The sequence below is a fragment of the Podarcis erhardii genome, assembly GCF_964252035.2.
Source record: "Podarcis erhardii genome assembly, chromosome: 7".
NCBI classification, from domain to species: Eukaryota; Metazoa; Chordata; class Lepidosauria; order Squamata; family Lacertidae; genus Podarcis; species Podarcis erhardii.
This window is the reverse complement of record NC_138511.1, coordinates 21,155,090-21,181,920: the sequence shown is the minus strand read 5'-3', so window position 1 is coordinate 21,181,920 and position 26,831 is coordinate 21,155,090. Positions and strand designations below refer to the sequence as shown.

Genomic DNA, 26,831 nt, shown 5'->3' with positions numbered 1-26,831 from the left:
CACATTGCAAAAATGAAGAGAAATAGGCACTAAAATGCTAGTGAGTTTTCACGAGGACTTTAAACAATAATAGTAATCGCAGACTGATGTGGAAATGTGGAGAACCCAACTTAAACATTGGAAGAATGAGAAACTGAGATAGATGGAAACTGACCTGTTCGTCCACCCTTAATAGGATTGCAGCCTCAGTCTCCTAAGGTTGGCTGTGATTTTTCTCCGACATCTCTGTGTCTCTTGCTCACTCTCTCTTTCTCTCTCTTTTTACGTTTGGCAGCCAGGTCTGCTTGTTCCTCAAGAGAGGAGCCAACCAGCACGCGGTTGACGAGGATGGGCAGGACCCTCTGAGCATCGCGGTCCAGGCTGCTAATGCAGACATTGTTACCTTGTAAGTGGGGCCCCTCTGCCATGTCAGAAAATCCCCCCTGGATCTGATCATAGAATTGTTGAGTTGGAAGGGACCATGAGGATCATCTAGACCAGCCTCCTGCAATGCACTGGCTTGCTTTGAGTCTCAACCCTTTAAAAGCCTAAGCAGTCTAGGCCAGGATTGCAGAAACAGTGAACAAGAGAAGTAAAGAAGAAGAAGAAATGACACCCATATACTATCCCCAAAAAAGAGCCCAGAACTTGCAAACATTACAAGGTCGTTATTGTAATTACTGTATTTTTCGCTGTATAAGACACACTTTTCTCCTCCTAAAAAGTCAGGGGAAATGTGTGCATCTTGTGGAGCGAATGCAGGCGGAAGGCTCTGCTCAGTGCTCCCTTTAAAGAGCCATGTGGAGCATGTGTGCAGCTCTTGGGGGCTTTTCCCCGAGGAGGGAGAAGGGCGAAGGGCAGCCCTTCTCTGTGTGCTCTTTAAAGGGAGTGCGGCTGTCCATAAGCCAGGACAGCCAGCGGGATTGCTGTGCTGCGATCCCGCTGGCTGTCCTGGCTTCTGGCTTAGCCGTACAGCCTCTCCCGGGCAGGGGATGAAGGCTCCCCTTGCCTGGGAGAGGCTGCACACGGCTTTCCCATAAGCCAGGACAGCCAGCGGGATCGCAGCGCAGCAATCCTGCTGGCTGTCCTGGCTTCTGGGATTCAGAATCCCCCCCCCCCGTTGTTTTCCTCTTCCAAAAACTAGGTGCGTCTTATGGTCTGGTGCGTCTTATAGAGCCAAAAATGCAGTAACCTGCATTTAACCTAATATAGTGCTTGTAAAAAAGAATTCTAAATATTGTTAAATTTGTCCATGGCAAGTCTACCTTTACACATGATATGTTCTAGTTACAGGTAGGTAGCCGTGTTGGTCTGCTATAGTCAAAACAAAACAAAACAAAACATTTTTTAAAAATCCTTCCAGTATCACCTTAGAGACCAACTAAGTTAGCTATTGGTATGAGCTTTTGTGTGCATGCACACTTCTTCAGATACACATGTGTTATTTTATATGGCTAAGGAGACCTTCCCTCCTTCTCCTCCTCCTCCAGGCTGCGTCTGGCTCGAATGAACGAAGAGATGCGAGAAGCCGAGGGCCCGTTTGGTCATCCAGGTCAATATCCGAACAACAGCCCCACAGAGCTCCAGTACAGGAAGTGTATACAGGAGTTCATCAGCCTTAACATAGATGAGTGTTAGTGACGACTCCCGCAACCCTGATGCCTCCTCTTCCTCCTCCTCCTCCTCCTCCTCTTCTTTTGGGTCGAAATTTAAGGATGCTGACTGAGCCCAGGAAAGAAGCAAACAAAACAAAACTGTAGACGTGTCTTGTGGTGGGGGGAGGGGGGATGTTTGGCAACTGGGGGGCGGGGGGCTTGCTGGTGGAAGTTTTCCATTCCAAAAGCCCATGGGTGGGTTTGCCCCGATGGCCATGCAGAAGGAGGAAGAGAGATAGAGAGAGACACTGAGAGAGGGGATATAGGCAAAGAACCCTTGAAATATGTGTAAAATTTTCACCTCTGGTCCCAGAATTGGGGAGGGTTCTGGTTTTTAAGGTACGCAAACTTTGGGTGCATCAGGGCCAGAACACCCGTTCCGCCTTGCGGGCTTTGCAGGATCACGTCCATGCCACAGAGCACCTTTTAATGCACATTAAAAGCACACAGCTTTTCCCAGAAGAACCTTGGGAACTCTAGCTTGTTTAAGGGTGCTATGGAGTATAGCTCTTTGAGGGGTCAACTACAATTCCCAAGATTCTATGGGGAGAAGCCCTGTGCTTAAAGTTCATGTTGTGGGTCAGCCCTAAGAGCATAAGAAGCGCCTCTCACCCACTTTTCCAACAGTTTGATTGCTGTTTTTAAACCCACGTTGCCAGGAATTAAAAGCAGGGTTCGGAGGAGAGAGACTTTTGCAGAGAAAAGAGGGAATTGTACATATAGGTGAAAAGGGAGCCGAGATTTGGGACTTGAAAGGGGCATATTCCTCTCTCTCTCTCTCTCTCTCTGTCTCTCATCTCTTGCTCTTCCCAGTGGCATTAGCCATCATCCTGTGATGTGTCTTTCAGATGGTTTGGAGTGCCGATCACATACACACATGAAAAGCTCAGCCAGTTGGTTTGGGCTGGAAATGCAAATTCCTGGCCCACTTAACGTACAGAGCAGGTGTTGACGGGGGTTTGGTGGGGCGATTGGCAGGTCTGTTTGCTGTGCCCTTTTTGCATGTGCTACAGTTCTTTGGATTGAGAGGCATGGCTGCCCACCTTACATGCTCTCAGGTTAATGCCGGCAAAGGCTTCCTCTGGTTTTTGCTTTGTTTTGTTTTGAGGTGGTGTTTTTTTCCTGTGTGTGTATGGAATATTTAACAGGGAGGTAAGCTTAGCTGGTCAAAGCCATAACTCAGCCGCTTCCAAGATGAGGACGCGATCCTTGAAGGGCGAAGGCAAATGTAACATACATGAGAAGAGCGTGGAAGCATCGTTGCCGTGGGTTGTGTCCACTGTTAGCCTTACTCAGAGTAGATCTATTGGATTGAACAGGCACAACTAATTTAGGTCTATTAATTCCAGTAGGCCCACTCTGGCTAGGATTTAGTTGGATGCAACGCATGTTTGTACCCTCATCTCTTTTTCAGGGTCAAACTCTGGGGTTGAGGCAGGGAGAATGCTGCCCCTTTCTGGCCAATAAAATAAAATAAAAATCAGTTGTGGGGTGACATCAGTTGGCTACTATCTGCGTCATGAATGAGACGCCTCCAGTCCTGGTCCAAAAGGCAGTTTTGTAACTGCTGTTGTTTTTTAAACGCCTCTATAGAGGATTGGCGGTATGAATGAATAAATTAAGGGTGACCAGTTGTTAGTCCTACTGCAAAATGACTTTGGCCCAGTTTTCACTGCGGTTGTTAACTTGTGTCTGGGCTGTACCACTCCTGATGGTAGGTGGGGGTTCATGTAATGGAATTTTTCTCCATATCATAAAAAATGCCCTGCACAAGGAAGACTAGCATGTCGGTGTGGTTCCTAGCCCAACCTTCTTCCTGATGTGCTAACTCTCTGTGTACAGGGTGACTATTGTTGTTATTATTTTGTAAAGTGTGCCTCCATTTATTTATTTGTAAATGGCCCACGAGGTGTGCAACCTTCCTGAAGGTCATGGAGTAGAGAAAAAACAGACAGCTAACTTTGCACCCACTGTTGCAAATAGAGGAGTAACAACCCCCACCACGATTTCTCTTGAAATAGTACATCTGTCTTCACCTTTCGGATGTTACATCTGTCCTCACCTGTAGACTTGCCAAAAGTGGTGAGGCTTGGAAGAAGATGCTCATCGCCGGCGATGAGTTTTTGATTTTTGATTTTTTTTTAGGAAGACAAAACACACACACACACACACACCCAGGGAGAATTGTAAAGTCACTCCTAGCTAGCCTTCTGAGGCAACAATTAACTGGAGCACATAAGGGGGTGGGTGGGTTTATATTCCTAAATCATGATGGATTTCCTACTTAACAATTCCAGAGAAAGAGGATTTCTCCCTTGCATGCTCGCCCTTACAAAGACTGTGATCCTTCTTCTCCCTGATGCATGTCCGCAGAGGGCTCAGCAATTCCAGATTTCTTGGATTCTGGGATACGGGGTGTTCGGGGTGGGGTGGGGCAGGGTGGGGTGGGGTGTGATGGGGAGGGTTAGGTTATTTATTATGCTTTTTTCTGGAGCAGGACCTGTTCTTACTCTCCCAAGTAACTCTTGGGGTTTTTTTTTGGGTTTTTTAAAGGTCTCTGTCAGGAGACAGACTGGGATTTTACTTTAGACTTCTCTTGACGGTCATGTCTAAAATATGAAGCAGCGGCTGGCCCAGGCACTGCCTCGGGGCAGTAGGGGGAGTTGTCCTCCCCAAAGCGAAAGAATCCTACAATGTTCCCAGTGTCGTTACCTCCTGTTCAAGGGTTAGGTGGCTTGCGGATGAGCGAGCAAATTTTGCTGGTTGTCTCTCTCTCCACCCTCTCCACTGGTGCATCAGATACCGTATTTTTCGCTCTATAAGATGCACCAGACCACAAGACGGACCTAGTTTTTGGAGGAGGAAAACAAGAAAAAAAAATATTCTGAAGCTCAGAAGCCAGAACAGCAAGAGGGATCACTGTGCAGTGAAAGCAGCAATCCCTCTTGCTGTTCTGGCTTCTGTGATAGCTGCACAGCCTGCATTTGCTCCATAAGACGCACACACATTTCCCCTTACATTTTAGGAGGAAAAAAGTGAGTCTTATAGAGCAAAAAATATGGTACATCTCCCATCCCATCTCCTGCCTCGATTGCCCTCCTCCCTGCCAACCTCATATACACCTGCTTAAGGAGCTGAGGCAGATGATTTTAGCATCTGCTAACACTTTCCCAATGATCTCTACTGAGGTACCAGTCTCTTGGGGTGGTGCAAAAGGCTACAGATGCATGTAATTCTCACTCGTGTGTTTTGGGGAAGGTTTGGGGCAGGGGAGGCAAAAGTGTGAGCTTTAAGCCTGGAGTGAGAAATTCGAATGGATTTTGTGCTGAAAGGCGACTCTACCTACATTTGAACCGAAACACAGCCATGCTTTGAAATTTGTACTTCTACAAATTTGGCATGGCAGTTTCCCACAGTGGAATTGCATGCAATGAGAAAATCACTCTTAAAGGCTGGCAATTTTTCACTGGGGCTTTAAAAAAACAGGGAGGGTAAGTACGTGTTCCCAGTTTTTCCACCAGGCCTGGCCATTCCGGAGATATTCTGTTGCCTTCCAGTCACAAAGGCTGATGTTCAAACACCAAGCTTTCACCCAAATCCTCTCACACAAGCCCTAAAGCCACAAGGGTTCCTGGTTGCAAATTGCTCTCTGCGGTTCTGTCCCCTACTGCCTAACCTAGGAAGCTGCTTTGTACTGCATCAGACTGGCAAAGACTCTCTAGGGTTTCAGAAACGGCTCCCTTTCACCTTAAATAATAATAAAAATAATTTATGCCCTGCCCATCTGAATGGGTTTCCCCAGCCGCTCTGGGCGGCCTCTAGCATAATAAAAACACAGCGTAACGTCAAATATTAAAAATTTCCCAATACAGGACTGCCTTTGGATTTCTTTGGAAAGTTGTGCAGTTGTTTATCTGTTTGACATCTAATGGGAGGGCGTTCCACAGGGCAGGTGCCACTATCGAGAAGGCCCTGTGCCTGGTTCCCTGTAACTTCACTTCTCGCCCTTCACTCCTCCTTTACCTGCAGATGGCAGGGATTGAACCTGGGACCTCGTGCACACAAGGCAGATTCTCTGTGACTGAGCCACAGCCCTTCCCCTAGGACAGGGGAACATAGGAATAACATAGCTAGATGCATTGACGCTGACCTGCAGCCCTCCCTCTCTGACAGGCATGTGACTCTTCCTGAAGCCCCACCCTCTTCCTCATGCCCCAGACCTCCGCACAACATTCCTGCTCAGGTCAGCCCCACGGTTCTCCTGCCTTTTGCCTCACCTTCTGTGACCTCAGGTCACCCTGGGGGATGCAGTTAATCTGCTTAGCTGCCTCTCTCTGCCATGACGCAACCCCTGGTGACTGATGTGACGAAAAACACATCAAATACTCTCTCTTTTTCTCTTTCCTTCTTTCTCTCCCCCCCCACCCTCCTCCTCCTCCTCAAGCCAGCTCCCTCTGCTGAATCACACATCCCACAATATTGACTCAGACGCTGTGCTTGCAATGCACTTCTCTGAGCAACCTCTGAGTAAAACCTATAGTAATGGGCACATGGGGATTAGGGAGCCCATTCTTCTCATTTTCTTACCCGTTCCTCCCCCAGTAGAAATGAGTCGTTCTCATTTCTGGCAGAAAGAGCTGTTCAACAGTGGAATTGGCTCCCTCGGAAGGTGGCCGACTCTCATTCCTTGGAGGTTTGCAAACAGGAGTTGAGTGACCATCTGTCAGGGATTCTTTCCATATGATTCCTACGTTGCAGGGGCTGGACTAGATGACCTGCTGGGTCCCTTCCAGTTCTACATTTCTACAGTTCTATGATTCCCTCACTCCTCTTAAAGGAATAGCAAATTCCATCCTTCTCTCCTCTATCTTGGTAGAAGCAAGGAAGCCAACATGCCCTGAGCATTGTCAGCCAATCATTTTTGGATCCCGTCTTTGCACTCAGAAATTCAAGTCTGCATACCTTGGGATTGAATAATAATAATAATAAATTTTATTTATACCCCGCCCTCCCTGGCAGGAGCCGGACTCAGGGTGGCAAACAACAGTAAAATTACAGTAAAAACATAATAGGAAAAAAACAAACCAATTTAAAATACAGCTTAAAATGCAATTTTAAATGCAGCCTCATTTTAAAAGTAGCCCATAGATCAAAACCATAAGGGGAGGGAAACATAAGGGTCAGTCTGAGTCCAAACCAAAGTCCAGGCAGAACAGCTCTTGAGTGAGTCATCCTGTTCTTATCGTCACCACAACTACCCTGCGAGGAAGGTTAAGCCAAGATAACGTACAGTCGGCCACAAAAGTTTCGCCCCTGAGCTTTATGGCTGGAGCAGGGGCCAAACCCAAAATTCACATTATACCACCCAACGGTGGTGACCACCAACTTGGATGGCTGTCAAAGACAGATTTGTGGAGGGTACGGCTATCACTGGCTACTGGCTATAATGGCTATGTTGAACCTCCATTGTTGAATACAGTATACCTGTGCATAACGCCAGTTGCTGGAATCTTAGGTGCGGAAAGTATTGTTGCACTCAGATCTGGCTTGGTATCTGGTTGGCCACTGTGAGAACAGGATACTGGATTAGATGGGCCCCTGGCCTTCTTAGGTCTTTATCTACAACACTACCACACTGCTGCTCCCAACTATTAGATCAGAAACGAAAAGAACTCTGCAGACATTACAGTAGTTCAAAATAATTTGTCATCCAGGCTGGTGGCCATCACTGCTTCTTGTGGGACCGAACCACATTGAAAGTCTCCCAGAAACATCTGTTCGTGTAAATTAATTTCATGATTGCATAAGCTGCCCCAGGAAAGGTGTGTGTCAGCTATCGCCAGACCTTTTCAGACCTGCCTTTACGCCAAACATGCATTTGGGGAATCATTTCTCTTATAACCATATATTTGTATGAAGGTGGTACTTGTTGCAGCAACTTGGGATGGGAGCGAAATTCGATTTTGCTTGCGTTTGAAGCCAGTCCTACCTGATTCCCCCGGCTTTCGAAAACAATATGCAAACTGAAACGCAGCCATTGACATCTGTGCTTTTGCAATGCAGTTCTCCAACCATGTAATGCGTACTCCCCCCATCCCAAAAATGCATATACAGTACTTGAGGGTGCTTAATAATGCACATATTAGTGATAACTTACCCCCCCCCCCGCAAATGCATTCTGTTGGAAAAATTGCTTTGCAAAAATGTGTATATTAGGCGAGATGGTGTTTTATCTCTTTGGAATGCATTAGTATACCTACAATTTTTCACCCTGAAAAATTGCACACTGAAATAATGATAAATTTTCACGAGGACCGTTTTCTTTCATTGCAAACTGATGTGGAAATGTGGAGAACGTGGCTGAAAGCTTGGGAAATGGAGAGAAACTGAAAGTCACAAATTCACCCTTCCTTTGCTGCAGAACACCGTGACCCCATGGAGGCTCCCCAACCCACCCATTGAAGATCAGTGGAGTACAGTTCCCCCCCTTCCCCTCTCCCTGCCACCAGCCCTCTAGGCCACTGTCATATTTTTAAAATGTGGAAAGTGTACAGGGATGGTGCAGACAAGAAAGCCACGGTTTAAATCCTGAGGTAGTGGCGGTCGTAGGGGCTTGCAAAGGGGGTTGCATGTCTGACAAGGTGTTTTATCTATTTATGATGCATTAGTACCTACATTTAAGAGTCAATGTATAAAATCAGCTATGTGCACTTTTCCTACTTAGCAGTATTGGGTTCTTTTTTTAAAAAAAAGAAAAGAAAAGATGTTAATGTTCTTTTTGTTATGGAATACTGTGCTGTCTTTTTAAAATGGGTGACATTGTTTAAGTATTTAATTTATTACTGAGGAAGCCCCCAAGGGCGTGTGCAATTACTTTCTCCCCCCCTCCCCCCCCTTCATTCAGTACAGTTCGGCTGTATTTCAACGTCAGATTTTTCGTTTCTTTTGTACAGTTGCTAGGGAGTTGTTGTTTTTTTTAAAAAAGAAAATCCAGCAAATTTGCCTCTCCACACCCCCTGCTCAGATCGCTTTCTATCGACTCTCTTTGCTTTGTTTTTGGAAGATAGCTCACAAAGCATCAGAAGCCTGATAGTTTTCGAACACATCTAAAGCAAGTTTCTGGGCTGGATCTGGACAAAGGTTGCAATCCTAGACCCGCTTGCCTGGGAGTAAGCTCCATTTAACATAGTGGGCCCTACTTCTGCCTAAGCATGCATAGGATTGCAGTTGTAAGTTAGTTGAACTTTGTTCTCATAGAAAGCAATGGGGCTTGAGTCATTACAGCTAAGTTGCCCCATTTGATTTCAGTGGCATCTGAGCTCAACTCATTTAGTCTGAATCCAGCCCTCTTATATGCTTTCATTAGGATGAAACATTGAACTTTCACAAATTTCTTCCATTGGTTGATGGGGATTCTGGAACAGCATGGATGGGATGTGTGTGTTTGGAACTGGAAGGGAGGGACATTAGGGGGAAATGTACATAATTCCAGGTTACTTTGCAACAAAGAACTAGGTATAACATTGCAAGGTTTGGCTTGTATGGCCTTTCCCTTCCAATATGGAAATATTTTTATTGTATTCTCTATAACCCTATTTGAAATGCGCCAGATCTCCTTCTCTCCCCACTCTTTTAAAGTGTTGAATCGCACACTAGATTACAAAATCCAGTTGCAGCTGCAAAGTTGCCTTTGTGAAGAAAGCAGCACCCCTTCCCACTCAAAGCAAAACTCTCCTTCACAGCTGACTATTGTTCCCTGGGAGAGGGTGGAAATAAGGCAGAGAGGCAGAGAGTGCATCAGCACTGTAATATTGAATCAATTTAATTCCTCTTTAATGGTCCTGGCTTCCTGCAAAGACTCCTGGGAAGTGGGTAGAGATGAGGGAGAAATGATGTTCAGCTCATGCTTGAATACGAAACCCCCCAATTCACACATACCGAAACAATGGGCCAACCAGAACACAGCTATCCTTTGCGATTCACACTTCTCTGAATCTTGTGGTGCTGTTCTCCGACGAAAACATGTGAATATTAAGAGAAAGTGTGCTAAAAATGCAACAACGAAAATAAAATGCAAAAATGCATTATATATTAGGAAAAATCACATACAAAAAGTGTGTCTGTCAGGAGAAATTTGCACTAAAATGCTGGCAAATTTTCGGGAGGGTTATTTTATAAAAAAATAATAATGCAAACCGAAGAGCAAACTGAATTTAAGATTGGGAAGATGAGAAAGAGAGAGAAGCCATCCATCCCTAGAAGCGAGCTTTAGGGGAAGATGCTAAGGTTTCTCCATTAGAGGCCTTCTTCCTTTCCTTAGAGAACTACAACTCCCAGGATTCTTTGCAGTCTGTCACGTAACTGTTATGGCATGCTGCACATTTCTATATGTTGTTTCCCCAGTGTCGGCATTTGCCACCTGGGTTCACTATTAGAGGGGCTGACTCATTGGGCAAATGAGACCAGTAGTTGATATTAAGGTGGAAGACAAGAATTGTGAACAAGGAGTGGGCAGGGAAAAAAGACCAAAATGGAGTGTCGTTGCTGCTGTCCCAAGGCAAATTGGATTTCTGGTTAGCAATTGCTTAGCTTGGCAGCTGCCAGTATAACCTCCAGATGTGGACTACAACTCCCATCCTTGACCCCTAGGCTGGTGAGAGTGCTAGCCCACCACATCTGGAGACGTCCTTGCTGGCGAACACTCATGACAAATATGTGTGGTTTGGCGTTCAGTGGATGGCGTGCAGAGGTGTTTGGAGTAGCTGGGGGAAAGGTGTGTGCTGTGAGCTAGGGAAAAGATTTGTGGAGCGTTGCGGGGAAAGGAGAAACACAAATATTGGAAGAGAACGTAAAATACTGAGTGCTGTTTCCTTAGGAATGTGATGTACTTATGGGCATTGAGCCAGAAGAGCCCTTTTAGAGTGTAAGAGGTATATCACAGCTCCCAGTGGATTAACTCCAACTACTGTAACGTTCCGGCGAACGTTATTTTCCACTCGAAATGTGTGTGTTTACCACATGGGGGTGCTCTTTCATAACCGCTAGCAATGGAAGAACTAGGAGGTTAGAAAGCTCAGCGCCACTGGCAAGAAAATGTCAATTCCCCCTAGTACAGCCCAGAATGTTCACCTTCACAATGCAGACTGCCAGTCATTGGAAGCGGCAAAGCTATAGGCATATTGCATATGCCCACAAGAATCCTGGGAACTGTAGTTTGTTAAGGATGCTGAGAGTTGTTAGGAGACACACACCCCTCCAGCGCAGACCCCCTCCCATCTGTTGACCTTATATGAATGACCCTGGCCTTTCTAGGACTCCATATACACCCAGAAAGCACACAGGGTGCTTCTGTGCAATGCTGGACCCCTCCTTCCTTCAGAAGAAACTTTTGTATTATAAAATTAGGACCCATATTCAAATCAAGACATCAGGGGCTTTGATCACTCTCTATTTAAACAGCATTGGAGAAAGTTGACGTTGCTGTTGCTTTGCTGTGCCAGGTCTGAGCCGTGTGATCAGCAAAATCATGTGATGGCATCCATCTTGGATCTCACCATTTCAGAGATGCGGGGGGTGGGGAGGTGAAATCCGCAAAACCTTTCACTCTGTATTGCATTTGGAGAACGATGGCATGCGGGGGGGCTGGGGGAGGTCACACTCTACCCCGATGGACTGTTTATTTATCTGTTATTTGTGCATGGGAGAGGCTATATGGGGAACATTCAAAATGTTGTGTCCCCACCCCACCGCCCAGTCTTAAAATGGTATAGTCCAGGAGGAACACTACCACATGGTTTTGCTGAGAACAGCTTGAAGTTGCTAGTTGAGGCTCTAATATCAACAGGAAACGATGGTGGGAGAGGAAATAGTCATCTAGGACATGAACGACTCTCTGTAAATAACGTTCCAGCACATTAACCATTCCTCTTGTCACTTCAACTTGCTTTTCAGTACAATCTTTGTAACACTGGCTTGTTTGTTTTTTAATTAAATTTTTTTTACCTCTTCCTGTTTTTTCTCACTTTTGCCTGCTCGGCCTCGACTGAGTCTACCTATGGAAAAATCCAAACACTTCTGTATGTTATTTATCTTTGTATGGTTTTAACCAGGAAAGGGGGGGGGGAACCATCAACACACACACGCGCACACAACTGAGAATACCCCACAGAAATTCTGCTGCTCTGGTGTCTTATTGACCCCCTGTCCCCCCCCCCTTCTCCCGTCTCTTGAAACACTGTTAATAAAAATCTAGAGTAAAATCTTTTACCTCTTCTTCCTTCGCCTCTTGTTATTTATGTTGTCTTGCTTCTGTTTTCTATATTAACTCTATGAGCTTTGGGACCCACACCCCCTAAAAAAATCTAGGGCACTATATTCACACACAAGCACAAACCCCGCTACTCTTTAAAAGTAAAGGGACCCCTGACCATCAGGTCCAGTCGCGGACGACTCTGGGGTTGCGGCGCTCATCTTGCTTTATTGGCTGAGGGAGCCGGCGTACAGCTTCCGGGTCATGTGGCCAGCATGACTAAGCCACTTCTGGCGAACCAGAGCAGTGCACAGAAACGCTGTTTACCTTCCCGCCGGAGCGGTACCTATTTATCTACTTGCACTTGAGGTGCTTTCGAACTGCTAGGTTGGCAGGAGCAGGGACCGAGCAACAGGAGCTCACCCCGTTGCAGGCATTTGAACCGCCAACCTTCTGATTGGCAAGCAATAGGCTCTGTGGTTTAACCCACAGCACCACCCGCGTCCCACTCTTTAAGTGGGTGGTAAAGATAACCCCTTTGAATTAGCCCCATTAGTGTTGAGTTCACGTCACCTGCCTCCCTCTCCTTGTTAATTTAGGATGGTACATGGGGTCAACATAACAATCATAAGAACACAGAAAGCTGCCTTACACTGAATCAGATCATTGGTCTGCCTACACTGACTAGCAATGCCTCCCCAGGGTTTCAGGCAAGGAACAGTCCCGGCCCTAATTGAAAATGCCATTGAGAGTTGAACCTGGGTTCTTCTGCATGTGAAGCAAGATGCTGTACCACTGGGCTACAGATTATCCTGACAGGATGGAGAGCTGAGCTAAAACATAACGAAATGAGTTTCATTATAGATAAATGGGTAAAGTTCTGCATTTAGGGAGGGGGGAAATCAGATGCACAAATATAGGACGAATGATGCCTGGCTTCGCAGCAGCTCATGTAGAAATTATTTAAGCCAGGGACGGATAGCCAGTAGCCCTGCAAACATTGCTGGACTTGCCCCCGCCAGCATGGCCAAGAGTTAAGGGTGATGGGTGTTGTATTTCCACAATACCCAGAGGGCAATAGTTCCCCATCTGTTCTCTATATATTTTAGACTACAGCTCCCATCAATCCAGGTAGCATAGCCAACGGTCAGCAGTGATGCAGGGCTAGGAGAACAAGTGGAAGGCGACAGGTTCCTCATCCCTGATCTAGTGGTTTTTAGTAGACCACACATTAGACTTCAGTCACAATTGTTGACACTACTCCTCATCAACCAAAGTATAGAGCAGGTATAGGCAAAGTTGGCCCTCCAGATGTTTTGGGACTACAACTCCCATCATCCCTGACCACTGGTCCTGTTAGCTAGGGATGATGGGAGTTGTAGTCCCAAAACATCTGGAGGGCCAACTTTGCCTATGCGTGGTATAGAGTTATAGCCAACTAAGTCCTATTCAGAAAAGATTAATGTCCATTCAAATTAATGGACTGAAGTCATGGACACTCATTTCTCTGAGGTGGGTAGCAACTAAGTCTTACTCAGAGTAGATCCACAGAAATTAATGAAGAAGACAACTAAATTACGTCAATTAATTTCAATGGCTCTTCTGTGAGTAAAACTTAGTTGACTATCGCCCACCATGTCCATATCATAAGAAGTAATTAAATCATCCTGTTTGGTCAGAATAAGATGTCCACTTCTGGTCTTTTCAGTTTAAGGAGGCTATTGGCAAGCTAAGAATGTGAGCAGGGCAACAAACAGTGACTGGGGCTGATGGGGTTTGTAGTCCCCAACATCGGCATTGGCTGCCCCTATTCTACACTTGATCAGCAGCAGTTTATTGGAGTTTCAGGCAGAGGGCATTCCTAGCCCCACCAGGAGATGTCAGGGATTGAACCTGAGACTTCATGCAAAGCAGATGTGCTACCAATGAACTACTGCCCACCCCTTGAGACGTGGGGTCATAGGAAGCTGCCTTATACTGCCAGTCAGATCACCACCCCATCTTGTTGAAGGGCAGCAGCTCACCAGGGTTTCAGACACAGAACATTCACAGCCCTACCTGGAGATACAAGGGATCAGACTTGGGACTTTCTGCATGCAAAGCTGAGCTTCTGCACCTTCTGCAACTGAGTTACAGCTCCTTCTTATGTCATGTTGACTCCCAATGTTCAGGTTTAGGAACCGAAATCATGTGTTCAGGGACTTAGATCAGAGACATGATTTGTCTGCTTGTGTCAACCTAGTGGCATAACAACTGCAGTTCACTCCTTCTTCAGCAGTTCCATTAATTCTAACTCACCATTGAGTATAAGGGCTGTCCAAAATGTTATTTTTTTGAAAAAAAATAATCATTTCTCTCTGAATTTTTTGTCCAAACCAAAGGACTGCAGAGTTGGCATGATTCTGTTGCTTTTGGAAGGGGGATACATAATCAAAACTTGGCTGTAACTGTTTGATGGGGATGGGGGAAGAAACCTGATTCATTTTGCATCTGAAGGTCAGCACACCTGATTTGCACTTTCGCAAACAATACGTGAACCAGAACACAACCATCCTTCAAAATTTGCTTGTTTCTGAATTTTGCAATGTAGTTCTTCAGCCAAGTACTGTGTACACAAAGGCATACACTAAGGTAAATTGTGCATTGAAAGAAACCATATATAGTAGTAAAAACAGGTGATGAAAGTGCATCACATTAGAGGAAGCTGTTTTGCAAAAATGTGTGTGTTGCAAAATTGCACACAAAAATATGTGTATTAGGAGACGTTCACACAAAAATGCTTACAAATTTCCATGAAGACATTTTGTAATGAAATACCAATGACACACCAATGTAGGAATATGAATAACTGAACTTGGAAACATGAGACACAGAGAGAAACCCAAAAGGATAGATTTGCCAATTCCTACCAGTTGCTCTTGTTGGGCTGATACCGGCTGTCCACCAGAATTTTTGCACGGGTGTGCTTGAACTTGGCAAGGGAAAATTATTGGCTACAGATAGCCATGTACTAAGTCAAATGTGTGCATGTATTATTTATTATCTAATTTATGTCTTTGTAGGGTACGGTCAAGATACAAAGTGCTTTTCAGGGTAACAAGGCAGACTCTTGCATCACAGATCTTACAGTTTTTAGTTTTGGGAGAAGCAGAGTAATGATGCTGTAGGTACTCATAATTACCAGGTTCAGGGCAAAACTTCAGTGCATTCGTAATGCTTACTAGTATGCTGAATCCGGCACAATTCTTCTCTGGCTCAGTTTGCATTCCTGAGAAATAGCATTTCAGGAGCCAGGGGCCCTAGGAAACATAATGTTCCCATGGCACCTGAGCCCATAGAAACTCAGATATTCAAGGGGGAAAACCACATGCCTCTGATTCTCTGGCAGCTGGGATATGAATATTGCAGTGATTTCAACATCAGGGAGGGAGAGAAAGAAGCCTAATGACTGGCTTCGTAGAGGGTTACACATCTGACAAAATTCTTCTCCAGCTTGGATTGCATTCCTGGGAAACAGCATTTCTGGAGCCAGGGGCCCTGGGAAACGTAATGGTCCCAAGACACCCGAGCCTATAGGAATTCAGATGTCCTGGGTCCTTGGGCATCTGGGATGTGAATATTCCAAAGCTTCCAGCTCCAGGGAGGAAGAGAGAGATACCTAACGGCTGACACTTTAAACTTGGGTTATAAACCCACAGCACTGAAAATTGACCAGTTGGTAAATGTTGGCCTATAGTTTGGAGAGGAGCCTGGATGTGACCTGCTTGAACCAGCAGCTTCCAGTTCTCTGCACATTTGGGCTGGCTCTTTGACATCAGTTTCTGTCACCAGAAGATCTCCCTCCCTGTGTTCTTCCAAGCAGTTTCCTAGAAAAAAGGACACTGGGTCAAAGGCTGGCAGCTTGCTGAAAATAACACCCTGGAAGAATCTTCGAAAAGTACATACCAAGTTTATCCACTGGGTGATCAGTTGTGTGCTCAGTAAACCTGAGAGGATCAGAACGTGAGGAAACACAACAAAACAAAAGCCTCCATCGTTTCCCAAGCTAAAGCCTCCATTTTCCTCCTGCTGCTTATTGAGTGGCAGGAAGTTTTGGGAGGAAGGCAACTTTTGGCCGGAGAACAACACTGATAGGCTTGCCATACGTCCAGGAAAACCTGGCCATGGAGGCCAACATGCCCATCTGGGCAGATTTTTACATTTTAAAGGAAATGTCTGGGTTTGGGGGCAGGGTTGGGCTTGAGCTCAGGCTGCTCTGCACACCATGGCCGCTGCCAGCCCGAGCTGGGAAAAGAGGTGCCTCTTTTCCCAGCTTGGGCTGGCTGCTTTTCAGGCTGCCCCCAAAGGGTACCCTAGCCTAGGCCAGAATCTCAGAAGATGCCCCAGAAGATGCTCTAAATCAGTGCACAGCCGGATCACATGTAGGATAACCATGCACAGTTTCTAATGCAGATAGAGACTGCAGGGATCAGCTTTGGTTCAATTCAGATTTCAGGGCAAACCTACCTAACTCATACCACCCAACATGCAAGCCAGAACACAGCTGTCCTTTGAAATCTGCACTCCCCGAATTTTATACTCTAATTTTATTGGCTTCTTTTATCCCATTTATATCCCACACTTCTACCCCGCTCCTCGGTTTATCCTCACAATAGCCCTGTGTGGTAGGTCGGCCGAGATATAGTGATTGCTCCAAGGTCACTTGGTGGGACTTCATGAAGATTTGAACCCTGGTCTCCAGGGTTTTAGTCTGATACTCTAACCACCACACCACACAAGCAGAGGCCTCTGTCTGTCCACTAATGGAAATACTGGTATAGATGGACTTTGACCTGATCCAGTGGTGTGGTCCGTGTACCTTACTGCATATGTGATGTGACAGCTCAATCATATATACCGTAAAGAAGACCAAGGGGTGATCTGATCATCTGACCCAATTCACACTTTGCAGAGCAAAATGCAAACCAAAGCACAGCTATCCTTTGATGTTCCCAGATTTCCCTGGATTTTCTGCTGCAGTTTGGCAACCAAATGATGTGAACAAAAATGTGTATATTTGGGGGTGGGGGGTGGAGGTGGGAATGTGCATGAAAATGCACAAATTTGTGAAGATGATATATGAAAACGAATCGTATTTGGGAAATCGGCTTGCAAAAATGCGTGCGTCAGGCAAAATTGCAAAAAAAAAAAAAAAAAGGAAATAAAAGAAAAGAAGTCCTGGCCACAAGGGGAGCATAAAGCCATCAGGGCTCTAAATGAATCCCAAATGAATATATGATTTGTACCAAATCGACAGAGAGAGAGAGAGAGAGAGAGAGAGAGAGAGAAAACTTGTCCTCTTAAGTGGTAGTAAAATGAAAGGCACAGGTTCATATTCGTTTCCATTTCCCCCCTTTCATTCTAGAGCAAATGCACACCCATAATTACCATTTAAATGTTCACTAAGCTTCTGGCCAGAAATACAGGAATGTCCTTAAGGGTGTACGTGCAGCAAGACAGATCCTGAAACTGATTTCTTTCTTTCTTTCTTTCTTTCTTTCTTTCTTTCTTTCTTTCTTTCTTTCTTTCTTTCTTTCTTTCTTCTGCATCCTGGTATATTCCATGCATTTCTTTTTGCATTTATATAAGTATCATGTATGCACCGCCTGCATGGACCATGTACTGTCCTTTGTACCAGTAGTATTCTTGGTTTTAAATACAGGTGTCAACCATCTTGCACCTGTCCAATTGATGTGTGACCGCCCATGTGTGGGTCCTTTTGGACCTAGAAGGGGGCAGAACGGGGCAGGGCAGAACGGGGTGTAATGGGGCAGGGTGGGGTGAGCTTATGTATGCTCCACCAATGCAGATGGGGGCCAGGAATGGAGCCCCCCTGCAAAAGAGCCACCTCGAAATTATTTTGAAACCTGCAGACATCATATTTTCATTGTATCACTCCCTCTATTTCCGATGTTCAGCGCTGAGTGCTGTTGCTTACGTACCACCCACATACAAGGGTAAAGTACCAGTGCAATTGCAGGGACCCCTAAGTCGGGGGGGGCTGCTTCCCGCCTGTAAAGGGAAGTTTTTTAACATTCAATGTTTTAGAATATGATGGAAGCTGCCCAGAGGGGCGGGGTACGAATAATAAAATTACTATTATTAGCCACATTCCCCTCTGGGCAATCTTTTGAGGGCCACATGCCAGGGGTGGGAGGGGCCAGAGACAAAAAAGGGTGGTGCAGCACAGCTAAAAGTTACCTCTGTACTTCAGACTTGTTTCTACACACAGGAACACAACACTTTTTATTCTCCATCCAGGCAAGCAAGGGGCATTGTCTACACACACCAGCTGAACATCAATACAGATGTACTGTACCTTGGAAGTCGAACAGAATCCATTCCGGAAGTCTGTTTGACTTCCAAAACGTTCAGGAACCAAGGGGCAGCTTCCGATTGGCTTCAGGAAGCTCCTGCAGCCAATCGGAAGCCATGGAAGTCTTGTTGGATGTTCGGGTTCGAAAGAATGTTCAAAAACTGGAACAATCACTTCTGGTTCTCGGGAGCCAAAACATTCGACTCCCAAGGTGTTTGAAAAGCAAGGTACAACTGTATTTGCAGTGTGAAGCAGGAACAGACAGCATTTGCTTTCTGTGTCGGGTTCTCCAACCCAGCCCTAAGGAAAAGGTGGTTAACCTGTGGCCCTCCTGATGCTGCTGAAACTACAACGCCCATTGGCCACAGACAGTAAGTTCAAGGAAGAGGGGAGTTTTAGTTCAACAACATCTGGAGGGCTACAGGTTAGCTGCTCCCTCCCCAGGGGGTGGAGGAGCCCCCAAATACCTCAGTGAGTACTGAGAAAGCTTGGTGAGCACCTAATGCTATTCAACAGTTGGAGGAAAAGCTGAAAATGGAATGGAATGGAGTATCCCGAAATGGGGATGGAATGGAGTATCCTGAAAGGGGCGTGGCTGGTGGTCTTGAGCCCTGAACAGGTACATTCTAGTGTGCCACAACACTTTGTTCCCGTTCTCACTTGTCGTGTAAAATGCTTGCCGTTTTCTTTTTTAAAATGTAATGGAAGAAACCTTTCGGAAATTGTTGGGCCGATAAGCCTTTAGAGAAAGCACATTAAAGACACATGGCTTCCCTCAAAGGTTACTGGGAGCTGTAGTTTGAGGGAGCTGGGAATGGTAGCCCTGTGGCGGGTAACCTATAGTTCCCAGAAGTGCTATTTTTATAGAAAAAGAGGTGCCAGAACTCGCCATGAAGGCCTCCCTCGTTCTCTTAGAATATGGAAAAAACAAGCCCTGGTTCACAGGATTCTTTGGAGGAAGCCATGTGCCTTGAATGTGCGGAAGTCAGCGCTGTCTGCATCTTTCCTTGTCTCCCTGTTAATGCTGATTTCACTGAAGAGAAAGGGCGATCAGCTCATCCTCCGTATCTATATCTGTCTTCTACAGGAGACGCCACCTATCTCGACATCTTCCGCGAGTTTTCTCACATGGCATCCAATAACCCAGAGAAACTCAATCGCCGCAGCCTGTACTTCAGCCACTCCTACAGATAGCCCTCAAAACCACCACAGACATCATCTGAGAATCTGAGAATGCTGGTTCCTTTCAACTCCAGAGGGAGAGTTGAGATTATGTGTCGCGGATGAAGCCGGAGGGACAGAGGCGGCCAGTGGCTGAATCGGGTCCATCCAGAACCGGAGCAGTTCGAACCAATGTCTCTGGTCACCCCACACAGCTTTGCGTTGATCGCTACATCTCCCCATGGTCACCACCCCACAACCAAATGGCTTTCCCCCTACATCCCCTTTCCCCCAAAGAACTTCCGAAGAGGATATACACAGCCCTACGAGTAACTAGCCCATGTTTACAGCCTGAAATGGAGAGAGAAACCTATTTCTTTTTAAAGCAGGGATCGAGAACTTGTAGATATTTCGGACCTCGCTAGACTCCAGCTCCCATCAGCCAATAAATAGTCCAGGAAGATGTGAGCAATGTCCAAAAAGCCACAGCTTCCTCATCCGTGTTCTAAAATGGAAGTGGTAAATTTGCGGCCTTCGCGTTATTGGTGGGTTGCAACTCCTGTCATCCCTGATCAACTGCTTGTGCTGAGGCTGATGGGAGTTGTAGTCCATCAACATCAGACAGGCCACAGGTTGCTCTCCTATGTCCTGCTTCTGTCCCACTGTTGCCCTGGAGGTTTGATCTCACTAGCTTCAGGCGACTTGGCAAACTGGTTTTTACAGCCTTGGGGCAGGATGGAAAGTATCAATTTTGCTCAATGGGCGGATTAGATCGCTCCATAGCATCATTCAGGAGCATGGTGGAGAACTAAAAATGATAAGCAGGCTTCCTGGCTCACCACCAACTGCAGTCAATCCACCACAGTCCCCCCCCCCTCAATATATTTCATAAAATCACAGAATTGTAGCGCTGGAAAGGACCCCAAGTCCCTATTCCCACTCCTGCCATTGCTTGCCATTTTCCATACTCTTTCTGTGATTTCCCTTGTCCTAAGGCCTCAAACAAGTTCCCTGTTCCTGTTTTTAAAGCATGGCTTCTTCTTGTTTTTGTTATTTCAAAAATCATGTTCTGTTGTTTTCACAGGTAACGGACTTGTCAGAGAGCCTGTACTGGTACAGTCTCTGCTGCCCAAACTGCCTCTTGTTGAGCGTGTATAGAAATTTGTGTTTATATGCTGGAAATGTAATATATCTCTGGGCAAAAAAGAAACGTATTTTTTAAAAATGCTTGTGGCGGGAGGGAAGGGGTATGAATTGCAAGGGAGGGAAGAGGGAAGTCCAGACAGGAGGGACGGACGGACCTTATTTACAAGATTATAAATAAAGACAGGTGACATTTTTCTCCCGGGACATTAGGCATGACTTCCTTGTCAGTTTCTCGGATCTAGACCTCTTTGAACCAGGTGAGAAAATTATGTCATGGGCCTTGCTATAAAGTGATATTTATTGGGTACACGTTTATAGCTTTGGGGCCAGCTGCCAAATCAGATATAGTAGTTGGTTCCTGAGAAACGACAAAGTAGAGCCAAGGTATTTATATGCATAGAAAGACATATGCACACAGTCTGCAGTAGGATCAGGCAGTGACTTATCGGACCTCCAGTTGGCTGTGTCATTGCGGCTTTCTGGGAGGTACAGAGGGAGGCATGAGGTCAGCATGGTGCAAACGCACCGCCAATTGACCCAATCAAGTCCTCCCACTAGCGCAACTGCACCACCGCAACATCGCAGTTGCGACATCGCACTCCAACATTGCAGTTACGACTGCACCGCTCCCCTCAAATAATCAGCCATGACTCTGCTGCTCAGAGGTCAGGGGAACTTTGCTGCCCCACTGTGCTGTCTGTGCAGAAGGTCCCAGGTTCAATCCCCGACATCTCCTGGTAGGGTTGGGAATGAAAAACCCTTCAAAAACAAAAATCCACCAAACTCCACCACAATTGTTCGCTCCAAACCTCAACTCTCCACAGGCCTCCAATGTCATTGCAAAAGCTTCCATGACTGCACTTGCAAAGGCTCATGGGATTTCTAGACACTATTTTTGCGCCATTTGCGCCATTTGCATACTCTTTTAGGGCCGTGTCCCTCCCTTTTCGTGCCACAGTTGGCTTCGCTGCAATGCGCATGCGCACAGTTGCGAGTCCCTCGGACACATGTAAATGGGGAGCTGCCTGCACTCTGCTCCCAATTCCACACAGGCAAACAACATGGAGATACCGGTAATATTTTATTTGACTCAAATGCATATTCTTACTATTGCCGTTTTGAAAGGGTTTTATGACATCCAATCAGCAAAATGGTCCGCGTTTCCACTTGGTAGGCAAATTCTTGGGGGGAAAACAGACCAAGGATGCAATTCTAGCGCAAGAAGAAGAGCGCCCTAATATATGAGGCACACTATCCGTCATGATTAAGCACCCAGGCTATGAGACAAGTCAAGCAAAACAGAAAACATAAGCAGCCTGAGGGGTAGCCTCTTCAATAGAGTATAGGGGGAGATATTGTGTCCAGTCCTGGGCCTACTCAGAGCAGACCTATTGAAAACTATGTACATGGTTAATTTACATTTGCTCATTTCAGTGGGTCTGCTCCAAATACAACCCAATAGGTTTACCCTAGGTTGTACCCAATGTCTGTCCTATTCAGAGTAGACCCATTGAAGTTTACTGGGCATGACTAACCTAGATCTATTAATTTCAGTGGGTCTGCTCTGAATAGTGCTTAGATACAACCAATGAACCTTCACTTCAAATAAAATAGAGGGAACATAAACTGCAACTTAATTTCTAAATGCTTCTCTTGCTTTCAGTTAACCTAACACAATGCTAAGAACCCCAAAATAATAATATAGGCTGAGCCCCCCCTTATAATAATCAGGCAGGCTAGGCTCCCCCCTGAATCAACCCCCCTACATGGGATATCCTCCGGTTCTGCTTCCCGTTAAAAATGCAGCTCAACAAAATGGCCGCTGTGCCCTGCAGTTGTTCGCTGGGTGATTCTTGAACTGGAGGTTATAGGCAAAGAGATGCTTCCGGAAGCAGCTGGCCGCTTTTTGGTCACATTCGCACACGAGCTTCTCGCACCGGTCCCGCGACTTGACTGCAGAGAGAGGAGAAAGGTGGTAACATCAGCATCAGTTTCCGCAAAGAGGGGTGCTCTGAGCTGGGGGAACGGAAATAGAAAAGATTTGAACCAGCTCTCTGGCTCGATGCCGGACCAACTCACCGCATTTAATTTTATCCCTCTGGGCGTAGAACCTGTACGAGTGGGTGCTTGGGCTGCAACCGAACATCTCGGCCTTGTTGTAGCAGCAGTCGTGGCTGTGGCAGCACCTGTGTGTGACGTGAAAACGAGAGAGCAAGGAATTGCTATGAATCAGGCCCATTCTGGTGCCATCTTAGTTTTTTCAGAACTCAACATTCTGGAGCACTGTGGGTTGTTGTTGTTAAAGTGCATATGATATTTTAAAATGGTGACTGCCGTGTACCGTAATTTTCTTTTGCCCATAATGGGCTTAGTTGGGAAAAACTAAGATGTCGGCCACAACCGTGGTCTCCGGCGGCCCGTGAGATTTACCTGGTATCGCACAGCTTGTTTCTGATGACAGCATATTGAAGCAGGAGTCTCCCTCAGCCCTACCTGAAGATGCCAGGGATCAATCCTGACACCTTCTGTGTGCAAAGCAGATGCTGTACCACTGAAAGTGTCTGTGGTATAGCCCTGCTGCGACTGGTTCATATCATAATGCGGTGGAGGTGGTTTATTTGAATTATCCTCTGCATGAAACAAGCTCCTTGTCTGTAGAAAGCAAGCGTCTCAGAGAGGCTAGGCAAGACACTTCCTCCCAGATATGCTAGTTTGGTGCGTGCAGGGATTCCATGTATTTCTTTGTATGGGAGAGGCACGCAAATATGGAGGTCCCACATCCCTGTTCTTGAGACTCCCATTGTTGGACATTTTCCATATCTGCTATTGGGTCCCTGGAGCACAGTCACATGCAGTGGCAACCAACCTTGCAGGATTTAACAGGATTTATTTGAAATGCATATGGAAGACAAAGGTACAGAGCGATAAATTCACAATCTGCACACCCCAGTCAGAGTGCGCCCACTTTTTATACCCCTTAGAATGCGTAGACACGTGTTCACATGTAAAACATGTGATTTACACTAATAGCAATAAGATATAGCTTTGTTTCCTGTGTTACCCTCCTCCTTTTCAGTTTGCCTCCTCCTTTTCAGCCCCCCTCCCCCCAATCTGGGGTTACAATAACACTCATTCAACCTTGCTTATTATCTCTACCTGCCTAAGCCAGACATTCCAGAGAGAGAGGCCCATTTTCACTGTAACATCTAAGCAAGAAGAAAAAGCCTTGTTCTTCTGGCTGGTGTAAAAACCTCCCTCCCCCTTTAAGGAAGGGGTTTGGGCATAGCATATGAGAGAGGAGAAAATGCCTCAAACAGTTTTTGGGATCATATAGAGAACAATACTCTAATGGCCCTTCACCATGACTTGTAAAACCCCTGAACTGTAAGAGAATGATGACAGACCAAGAGGTGAGCAATGCCTGGTAATCTCAGGTGAGCCTCACCTGTCGATGGCATCCACGGGGAAGCCTTGAGTCCCTGCCCCACAGTGGCACCCATAGTTGGTGAAGTTGGCCAGGGTGTAGGTGACGGTGCTCATCTGGATCATCTCATTAAACTGGGAGGCAAGGCCAGTCACCAGAGTGGCTCCTGAAAGAAGAACAGTCTTGTTTGGAGGGAAGAGCAAAGAGACAGGGAGCAGGGGGTACTAATAGAAAAGGCAAGGGAGTTGATGTGGAAAAGCACTGTTTGTGGTGGGGGTAGCGGTTGAGGTCTCAAGCCTTCCTGAGGGGTTGGGATACCTTTTCCCCTGCTGCCACATTCCCTCAGAGGTAAACCGTTCTCAGCCATTTGCTGGCAGTAAAGGTAAAGGTAAAGGTAAAGGTAAAGGTAAAGGTAAAGGTAAAGGGACCCCTGACTGTTAAGTCCAGTCACGGATGACTCTGGGGTTGCGGCGCTCATCTGGCTTTACTGGCTGAGGGAGCCGGCATTTGTCCGCAGGCAGCTTCTGGGTCATGTGGCCAGCATGACTAAGCTGCTTCTGGCGAAACCAGAGCAGCGCACGGAAACACCGTTTACCTTCCCGTAGCTGTACCTATTTATCTACTTGCACTTTGACTTGGTATCAAACTGCTAGGTTGGCAGGAGCAGGGACCGAGCAATGGGAGCTCACCCCGTCGCGGGGGTTCAAACCGCCGACCTTCTGATCTGCAAGCCCGAGGCTCTGTGGTTTAGAGGTAAACCGTTCTCAGCCACTTGCTGGCAGTAGGTAGGGCCAAAGCCACCTCCTTTTCCTTCCTCCCTCTGCCACCCCCTTCCTCTCTCTTTCCCTCCCTCCCTCCCTCCCTCCCTCCCTCATCTTTCTCTCTGCTACCCCATTTCATTCTTTTTCACGGCGTCCTTCTATCTCTCTTTCTGCCACCCCTTTCTCTCCTTTCTTTCCGCCTCTCTTTCTGCCATTCTGACACCTCCTTTCTCTCTCCCCATACTGATTTAAATTAGGCTGAGGCTCACAGGTAGTCCTAAGGCTGCTGGTTGCCCAGTCCTGGACTGAGAGGTTGAGCCTGTTCATGAGAGTACTGGGAATTAGATCAAGCACGAGCAGTAAGGCGTTTGGACTGGTGAGCCTGCCTGGAGGGCAGAAGTAACCTGGTGGCAAAAGAAGATGGCTTTAAACCCCTGCCTAGGGGTATTAACCACGACTATGGAAGGAACACCCAGATTCAGTGGCATTATATCCCTGAATACCAATTGCCAGATTTTTTCTTTTCTTCGTCTTCCCACATTTGCCTGCAAAATGCACTGCCCGTAGGCTGGTTTCTTGATGGCAATGCCATGAAGCCAAATCAGAGTGAGGGCAGTCTGAGGGCTTGGGGGGGGGAGGTGCTTGCCATGAGTTGCCACCATTGCAGGGACCATGGTGGAAGCAAAGAGACCCCATCCCAGAGACCCCTCTTTCGGACAACAACAACAGTTCTGGAAAGAACTCTCAGCTCTACTGAGGTCAGAACTATAGCAGAAAAGTAGACTTACCGCAAGCCAGAACCAGTAGGAAGGTTGTAACGTTCTTCATGGGTGCAGCTGAACAGAAGCAAGCCAAAGAGAGCCTTGTTTCGCTGTCAAAAGAAGGGCTCTGTACAATCGCTTGGGTGTCTGTGTCAGTTTATATAAGCAAGCCCGATCAGATATTTTGGGACAAATTATGTCCCCGTCACCTCCGCCCCCGGTCCTGGCTCATAATAATTATACTCGAGAACCAGAGCAAAACAAGGTTAGGGACCATAATTATCTAAGAAGTGGGATTAACAACATCAGGATATATATATAAGCGGTGGCAATCTGAGGCTACATCCATACTATACATTTAAATCACTATGATACCTCTTTAAGCACCCATAAAGGGTAAAGGTAAAGGGACCCCTGACCATTAGGTCCAGTCGCGGACAACTCTGGGGTTGCGGCACTCATCTCGCTTTATTGGCCAAGGGAGCCAGCGTACAGCTTCTGGGTCATGTGGCCAGCATGACTAAGCCGCTTCTGGCAAACCAGAGCAGCTCACGGAAACACCGTTTACCTTCCCACCAGAGCAGTATCTACTTGCACTTTGTGCTTTCGAACTGCTAGGTTGGCAGGAGCAGGGACCGAGCAACGGGAGCTCACCCCATCGTGGGGATTTGAACCACCAACCTTCTAATCAGCAAGCCCTAGGCTCTGTGGTTTAACCCACAGCACCATCCGCATCCCTTATAGCTTCCCACAAAGAATCATAGCACCTATAGCTTGTTAAGAGCGCTGAGAGTTGTTAGGAGACACCTCTCGCTATTCCCCTTGCAGAGCTACTATTTCCAGAGGTTGTTTTTTTTTGTGTGAATATAAGTTGGTTGTTAAACCACTCTGGGAACACTGCATAAGAACACCAGAAGAGCAATACTGGATCAAGCCAAAGGCCCATCTAAAATTTATTTATACATTAATCACATTTATATCTCACCTTCCCCCCCCCCACCCCCAAGGATCTCAAGGCTCTCCCCTTCCTCATTTAAATTCCACAACAACCCTGCAAGATAGGTTAGACTGAAGAAGAAGAAGAGTTTGGATTTGATATCCCGCTTTATCACTACCTGAAGGAGTCTCAAAGCAGCTAACATTCTCCTTTCCCTTCCTCCCCCACAACAAACACTCTGTGAGGTGAGTGGGGCTGAGAGACTTCAGAGAAGTGTGACTGGCCCAAGGTCACCCAGCAGCTGCATGTGGAGGAGCGGAGGCGCGAACCTGGTTCACCTGATTACGAGTCCACCTCTCTTAACCACTACACCACACTGGCTGAGGGGCACACCGAGAGGGGC

At 46.5% G+C, this 26,831-nt stretch overlaps 2 protein-coding genes and 1 long non-coding RNA gene across 6 annotated transcripts in view; 1 reads left to right on the top strand and 2 right to left on the bottom strand.

Annotated features, from left to right (window-relative positions):
- ACAP3 (ArfGAP with coiled-coil, ankyrin repeat and PH domains 3) overlaps positions 1 to 20,754 on the top strand; it is a 154,513-nt gene extending 133,759 nt beyond the window's left edge. For 2 of the 4 annotated variants that reach the window (XM_081870905.1, XM_081870904.1), the window contains 3 exons: positions 275 to 385; positions 1,470 to 1,531; positions 19,326 to 20,754. In XM_081870905.1, the coding sequence (XP_081727031.1) occupies positions 275 to 385; positions 1,470 to 1,531; positions 19,326 to 19,432 (280 nt within the window). In that variant the 3' untranslated portion in view covers positions 19,433 to 20,754. Of the gene's footprint in view, positions 1 to 274; positions 386 to 1,469; positions 3,790 to 19,325 lie in introns of those variants that run through there. The other 2 variants (XM_081870907.1, XM_081870906.1) reach the window with 1 other exon arrangement.
- On the bottom strand, positions 14,224 to 17,461 carry LOC309347113. The gene is made up of 2 exons (XR_014158862.1): positions 16,534 to 17,461; positions 14,224 to 16,503 (listed from the first exon to the last, which is right to left on the bottom strand). It is a non-coding gene; the product is annotated as an uncharacterized lncRNA (long non-coding RNA).
- An 867-nt stretch (positions 20,755 to 21,621) lies between the features above and the next one.
- On the bottom strand, positions 21,622 to 25,608 carry LOC309347565 (phospholipase A2 homolog otoconin-22-like). Its single transcript, XM_081872235.1, has 4 exons — positions 25,519 to 25,608; positions 23,991 to 24,135; positions 22,625 to 22,731; positions 21,622 to 22,498 (listed from the first exon to the last, which is right to left on the bottom strand). The coding sequence occupies exons 1-4, from the start codon at positions 25,556 to 25,558 to the stop codon at positions 22,353 to 22,355; spliced, it is 438 nt and encodes a 145-aa protein (XP_081728361.1). The 5' UTR covers positions 25,559 to 25,608; the 3' UTR covers positions 21,622 to 22,352.
- Between the last annotated feature and the right edge of the window lie 1,223 nt (positions 25,609 to 26,831).